Source organism: Penaeus vannamei, chromosome 11, assembly GCF_042767895.1.
Source record: "Penaeus vannamei isolate JL-2024 chromosome 11, ASM4276789v1, whole genome shotgun sequence".
Classification (NCBI taxonomy): Eukaryota; Metazoa; Arthropoda; class Malacostraca; order Decapoda; family Penaeidae; genus Penaeus; species Penaeus vannamei.
The window spans coordinates 17454225-17461724 of record NC_091559.1 but is presented as its reverse complement, the minus strand read 5'-3'; the positions used below and the strand labels follow the sequence as shown (position 1 = coordinate 17461724).

Below are 7500 nucleotides of genomic sequence, written 5' to 3'. Positions count from 1 at the left end.
CAATTGTTGACGAGTCATTTTGGTCAAACATCCCGCTCGGGTTGCGAGGTTTTGTACTTGTTTCTATTTAAAAAGACTCTCACGGGGCTGGGGAAGGAATCTGACTTCAGAAATTCATCAGCTACAAGTGCTTTGCCTTTAAGAGAAACAGTGAAGCTGGCATAATATGAATGACTCATTTTTGTTTTGAATGCATTTACATCGTCCACCTCAGAGAAGTTAACGAGTAAGTGATTCTCGTTATCTGCTTCCTCAGTGTCTGTGTGGCAGTTTGTTATGTAAAGGTACAACACCTCTGGTTTAGCTGCCCCCTGTAAAGGTTTAGCGGTAGATCTTTGTTCTATTTTGTCTTCTTTTTTCTTTTTTCCACGAGAGTAAACCCATCCGCATCCACATTGCTTGGATTAGACGTTTCGTGTCTTACATGGTTGTGACTGTATTATTTATCACAACAGGAGCCGTGTTACTACTGTTGGGCTGGGGAACCCCGGGCACGTGGTGGTACTTTGCATCACTCCACTCGCGGTTCAGTGCGGTTGGTTGAGGGGGAACTGTGTTTTCTAGCTTGTCGTTTTCCCTTCTGTTGTTCCGCTTGTTTCTCCTCTTGCTATTTCTAGTGTTGTTGCGCGTGGGCGTCACCTGTGTTTCTTTGTTGCTCATCTTCTCTGTTGCTGATGAATGTGGGGGTCTGGAGGGGGTATTTTGACGCCGGGCCGGCCGAGGAGGAATGCGCGGCTCGCTTGCGTCAGCAGGGTCGCGCGCTTGCAGTGTCGCACAATACTGGCCGATGATGACGTCAGGTTCGGGTAGCACTGGGTTAGTAGTTGCATTACCCGGGGAGGGTGACGTGGGGCTGGGGTTCACGAGGGGTTCAGTGCTAGGGTTCTTAATAGGTTCTGGGCTGGGGATCATATGAGGTTCGGTGTGGGGAGGTGGAAGGGTGTCGATGGGTGTGTGTGAGTTTGGTTCGGTGGGGGAGTTAGGGGTGGGGGATAGGAGAGCAGAAGGGAAAAGGTTGGTAGCAAGATGTGTCTGGGGAGGCACATAAAGCGAGTCACCGGACGTAGGGTCGGCTGGCACTGTGTGCGTTTGGGTTCCCTCACTTTTCGTTTTGGTAGGCACGGTCCTCAGGGGAGTACCGTGCCCATGGTTCCCGCAGGCCTTTCAGGACTGGCACAAGGTCAGCCTTTCATCCTTTCAGCACGGATCTTACACCTTAGGAAGTAGATAGTAGAAGGGGTTGGAGAAGGGACGGAAACAAAAGCTGGAGGGGGAAAAGACCATGCAAAATTAGTTGAGTCGAGGGCTGTGGCTCTAGGCAGGGGAGATCCCTGCATTGGGTCTCAGTCTCTGTCTCCTAAGCCTCCCCACGACAACAACGGGCAAGGGATTGGGGGGTTACACCGTTATGACACCAATGTTCCCAACATTTCTAGCAACTTTTCTAGATACAGGATGATCAAGCCTTTATCAGTTGAGATTACAATAAAATCAAACAAGCCAATATCCGATTTTCCTTCACTGTTTTGATGCAGTCTTGGACAAAGCCTACGCCTCCCTGCCTCACCACACCAGGTTTGGCAGGGAGTGCTTGAGCGCCTGTCAGACCGAAACGACCCAGTCCTATCGTAGCATATATTCAGTTCTCTTTACCACTTCAGTAATAACTCTAAGATCTATGCGAGCCCTGTCAGTCCTATGGTAACCTTACGCCTGATTTTTCTACACACTGCTATGGTGACTCTTAAAAGGTACATGATGTTCGAGCCCCTGTCGGACGAGAACGAGCCCAACCTCGGGTCTCTGAGCGCTTTCCTGAAGCGAGAAGATGAAGTGGGCGCGATCGTCCTGACGCCGATATGGTCGCTGCAGAACTTCCAAGGCCTCACGTGGTACTTTGGTCAGGCGCCTCTCAGGGCCGATGGAGACTTCCAGGTAGGGTTTCAGTGCTTTGTGGGTTCATTTTTATATTTATGTCTATTTTGCAGGTCTATTTTAGTTGTTTGGGATTATAATCATCTGCAGCAGAGGCGTCAGACAAAAAACCTTCGAGGGCCAAATTATATTTGAGTTGCCAACTTGAGGGCCAGAAATGGTAAATGGATTACGGTATTATGATCTCTGGCCTTCCATAACTGTAAGTCTGTTCGACATAATTTTTCGGTGGTAGCACTATTGGTAACGGGGAGTATATGCTGCATATACATTAGTCTTGAGCTGCTAGTTGAAAGCATAGTTTTATTCTAGTTTTTAAACAAAACAAGTACTTTGTCACGTCATCATACACTTACCTATTACCGCAGGCCATGGGTTTGAAGTTGAATATCAGATTCCTAGAAGTGATGGACACAGTCCAGAGTAGTAATCACTAGTCGAAACAAGCGACGGATTTTTTTTCTCTTTTAACACAGGTCGTCTTCGAAGGTGTGTGGGGGTCGGCCTTCAGCAAGGGCACGGTGGCCATCGATGACGTCAGCATTTTCGAAGGAAATTGTCCAAGTATGTTAAAGTTTGTGAAAGAAAAAGGAATACGAGACAGAAGAGGAAGATGAAGTAGAGGAAGACATGAAAAAAGGAGGAAATGGGAGAAGGTCGAAAAAGGAGAGAAAGAAAAAAAGAAGAGAGAGAGAGAGAAAGAAAAAGTGAAAGAGATAGAGACAGAGAAGAGACAGAATCAGTGAGAGAGTGAGAGAAACAATGACTAAGAAATATATATATATATATATATATATATATATATATATATATATATATATGTGTGTGTGTGTGTGTGTGTGTGTGTGTGTGTGTGTGTGTGTGTGTGTGTGTGTGTATGTATATATGTATGTATATACATATTTTTTTATATGTATGTCTCTATAATACATATATATGTATATATACATATATGTGTATGTATATGTATATGTATATATATATATATATATATATATATATATATATATGTGTGTGTGTGTGTGTGTGTGTGTGTGTGTGTGTGTGTATGTATGTATGTGCATGTATATATATATATATTATATATATAATATATATATATATATATATATATATATATATATATATATATATATATATATATACATACATATATATATATATATATATATATATATATATATATATATATATATACACTCTTTATATATACGTATATGGTTCTAGGGGTGCACGGTCTCTATGTATCGCGGATACTATGACCTGGAAGGAAAGTCGCGAAGCTGTATGACGGTTCTAGGATACTATGTCACGGGGAAACTATGTCGCGGACCCAATGTTGCCACATCGCGCTGTGACACAGCGTCCGTTTCGCAAGTGCATAAAATGTCTCGGGGAAGGCACGTTGCCATTTATGTCGGTACATCGCTGTTCATTGTCGACAGATAAGGTTAGGAAGAAGTTGAAATTGCAGCGAAAATAATTTAGTATATAGAATACATAATGACACTAGTATGAGACATAACCATATTTTTTTTCTCTAGGTAATGAAATATTTTGTGATGAGCATCCCTTTATTGTTCAGTGGGGATCGCCATTACTTTGGCTATTTGATCCAGATATTGCAAATCTACAAAGGTATGTTTCTAATTTTGTAATAAGGGATTTGATCCTCTTATTTACGAGCTGGTACTTCTGACCCGAGGGATGCTTCCTGCCAGCTGCAACCTCTGCACTCAGAAAATTCCTCTGGAAGGCGTTCATTGCTGCCTTCTCAAAATCTGTCATTATTGTCACTGGATTGCATGATAAACCAGGCGGTTTTAGCTTTAACACCTCGTACATTTTATTATATATCTCTTCATTGTTTCCTGACAAAAATGCATAGACGCAAGGATATATTATACCACCAAAGTATGCATGGAGTGTGTACTGCTGCTTGTATCCGACAGGGGCCACTTTAAACGTTCCATCACCAAACCAATGACGATACGGCAAGAAATTTCAAATCACAGTCTGCTGCGAAGATCACCCCCATCATCTTCATAAGGAAGGAAGGCCTCTCCGCTTAACGTTGTCCAAAATGGCTTAAGATCAGACACACCTGCCTTTTGCCGCACTCGCCTCAGCGTCCTCTTGATGGCGTCGGCCGTTGTATTAGATGAGCCTACTTCAACTCTAGCGTAAAACGTGCTGGCAATATGAGCGATGGGCTCTGCTGTTGCGGCAGCACGTTCCTTCATTGCTGCTAGTATTCCCTCCACCTCAGCCTTCCCAGAGACAGCAGGATGTCTGTGGATGGGGTTTTGCCACTTCAATATTTCCCCATTAACGGTGTGAACCCTGGCACCACAGGTTCTGTCCGCATCTCCACATAACTTTGTCCTGATGGTCCCTTTCCTTCGTAAAGAGATGCTGGCCAACTTTGAGTTTCACAGTCGCCCGGCATGTTATAATGTGACAGGCCTCGGGGACATTGGCACGAGAAGGTGGGGGAGGGTAATCTTCATTCAATCCCTCGTACCATGAAACATCGAGCTCGGGGTAGGGTGGTAATGGAAGCTCGGTTGAGTTTTCTCCATGCTGAATGATGCCTCACTCCTTAAAAATTCATTATTATAGCAAGATCACGTGTTGAAGCAGTAGCGGAAGTTAGAGCAATTAGGGTAGGTAAGGTCAGCGAAAACCTTGCGCAACAGTCACAACGACACACAAAGTAAAGTCAGCCGACGACCAGGTTATGTGAGGATCCCTCGCGCGACACAGTTACCGCGACCGCGTCCGTCAAACACTGAGTCACCCCCGTCATACTGTTGGGGTTATAAAACCGAACTGGATTTTTATCTCTTTATTTGGTGATGAACCAAGCACAAGTGATGTCAGCAACCGTCGTGAGGCGAATGATGATTCCGGCTAACAACAACAAATGTAAAGAAGAGGGGGGGAAGGAAGAGTGGGGATAGGAGAAGGATAAGGAGGAGGAAAAGAATTTCAGGAGGAGAAGAAGGAGCCGGGGCTTCACCCAGCCTGCGGGGTAACCCTGGGGTAATAGTGGAGTGGGTTTGTTGAAAGAGGAAAAGGATCGAGGGGCTCAGCGCCATCGGCAGACTCGCGTGTTCACCGCGCGGCCGCACCCCGCGGGATCGTGTGGCGAGGCAAGGTCGCAACTCGTGGCGCGGGGAATACCCCACGACCTTGAGCGCGGCTCGCCTCGCCACAATTTTCCCACGGGGCGCGGAGCCCCGCTATTGCGTCCACGGAGCCTCTCGGCTAACTGAGGGGGAGGGGAGAGAAGTTAGCAGGTTTTTGGCGCCATCTGCGGTATGCTCGGAGCCACGGCCTCTCGACCGTGGCTCCAGAGCTGTCCCTCGGCTAACCATCACCGCTGAAGCAGGATGAAGCTCGAGTGAGGCCACACAGAGGCTGGCCACTCCCGCCCGGGTCGAGAGGAGATTTCTCTCCCTCGGCCGCAGGTCTTCCGGAGGGGCGCGGCTCGGGCGGCCTCACCACGATTTGGTTAACTCCACTGGCCGTGACGCTTCTTTCCTCGGCTCGCACAAACCCTTACGCTAAAGGATTTGTGGTCTTGGCACGAGTACTAGCAGCAAGCGCCACGTGTCGGAAACCGAAACCAGCGGGATGTCAGGGTAAGGATAAGGATGAGGGTCAACGCTATGGCAGGGATATGGTATGAATGAGGGTGAGGGGTGAGGGGTGAGGTGGTGTCACAAGCGTCAGGAGACGAGGTGAAGGTATTTAAAAACGGGGATAAGAGAGGACAGTACCTGGGGGAGATTACTTTATTTGAGAGATTAAAAAGGTACAGGACAACAAAAACCAAACAACAACAAAACTAAACAGACAGAAAAAGAGAACACAAAACTGAACACTGAAAAAATGAACAAAACGAGTGGATAGGGGAAGGGGAAAAAATGAAAGGAATGAGTAGGAGGTGGCTTCAAAGTGATGCTGCAAAACCCGAAAACTGCATTTCCTGTCCCATGCCAAAGAAAGAGATCACGCCTAAACCTGATCTCCTGCCGGAACGAAGGATGGAGGGTGAGTCCATCCAGCCAGTGGTGAGTCAAGCACGGAGTTTGTTGGTCTGTCTACAGGCCAACTCACCCCACAGGATGTTAAGGAGGAAGCGAGAGGCTCCCTCGCGGAGTTCAGACGTGTAATAGATCGGTCACGACCCACTACAGGGAACCGTCTGAGTGCTTTATTCCATCAGAACAAGCTGGAGTTGTGTTTGTTGTTAGTGAGAGTAAAATGTTTGTGTGTGAAGGAGAGAGTTTTTGTTTTGTTTAGATGCAGCTCGTGCGTGGGATTGCGCGTCTAGATCGACCCAGCCAACACGGGGTCCTCCACCGAGGTGGAAGAACCCGCGTCGGCTCGGTCGGTCGTCAGTTAGCCATTCAAGGTACACCCATTCTACCTGGGTGCACCTTGCGTGGCGTTACCTGAGCCCTGTAGCGGCTCCGCGATCGACGCGCGATCGACGGCTCCTCGAGGTCAGGCAGGGAGTCCTGTGAACCGACGCGGAAGTCCTGGGAATCGGCGGACCAATTCCCGATGCTTCCGCGCTGTCCCAGGGGTCCCCTGGCAGGGAGCATGGCTCCAGCCGAGAGCTCAAGCCCGGCCTCGAGAACGCTCTCGACATCGATGTCGGAGTCGCTACTATCGTCGTCGAGAATGGTGTCATCCAATCTGCGACGACGAGCTTCAGGGGCAGGAGGATCCTTCTTGTCTTTTTTTGTGTGCATGGATGGTGGTGTGGTTTGTTTGCGTTTGTGATCAGTGGTTTTTGTAGTTTGGCGTGCTTGTGCAGTTTCTTTTTGTCTTCGTTGTGGTTGAGGTTGCAAAACGAGGTGTCGATGTTGTGAGGAAGAATGAGGCTCTGGGTGAGTGTCTGTCACCTCATTTTCTGTGGTTTCTGTGTTTGTTGTGGTGTACTCAGGGATGTAAAGGTTTTCGTCTTCAAAGATTTCCTCAGGGACAATAATGCTGGGGAAGCCGTTTCTTTGTAGCATGATAGGGACAATGTTTGCGAATCTTTTTGCGTTGTACTTGGCAGCAATGAGACTTACGTGTAAGATGGCTTGGATTTTTGGGTTTGTGTTCGGTGTGAGAGTGCTTGTTGGGGGTTGTGTGGGCAGAATTGTCCGAGGGGAAGTCGTGGGTCGTCTGGGTGTACTGGTCTGAGCAGGTCGTGTGGCAGCTGTTGTTGCGTAGGAAGGTACAGTGTTTGTGTCTTGGCGGAGCTCAGCTCGTTTTGCCTTGAGTATTTCCTTCCGTTTAGGGCAGGATCCACTAACTGCGACATGCGATCCCTTGCAGTTGCAGCATTTGATGCTTTCAGTGCACCTGGCGAAGAAATGACCGTCGCCGGCGCACCGAGAGCATCTCTGGGAGTGTGTGCACTGGTGTTTTTTTGTGGTGGAAGCGGTAGCAGTTTAGGCATTGGTCGATGTGAATAAAGCATTCGGGTTCCAGGTTGTAGGTGGGGACCGATGTATTGAACATCATGAGTCCCCGAGAGAGAAGTTTCTGGGCTTCCTCGGG

The 7500-nt window shown here is 47.7% G+C and overlaps 1 protein-coding gene across 1 annotated transcript in view; it reads left to right on the top strand.

Moving 5' to 3' along the window:
• LOC138863347 (MAM and LDL-receptor class A domain-containing protein 1-like) overlaps positions 1 to 7500 on the top strand; it is a 111541-nt gene that overhangs the window by 99393 nt on the left and 4648 nt on the right. The window contains exons 12-13 of the mRNA XM_070127552.1: positions 1752 to 1935; positions 2412 to 2499. Of these exons, the coding sequence (XP_069983653.1) occupies positions 1752 to 1935; positions 2412 to 2499 (272 nt within the window). The remainder of the gene's footprint in view (positions 1 to 1751; positions 1936 to 2411; positions 2500 to 7500) is intronic.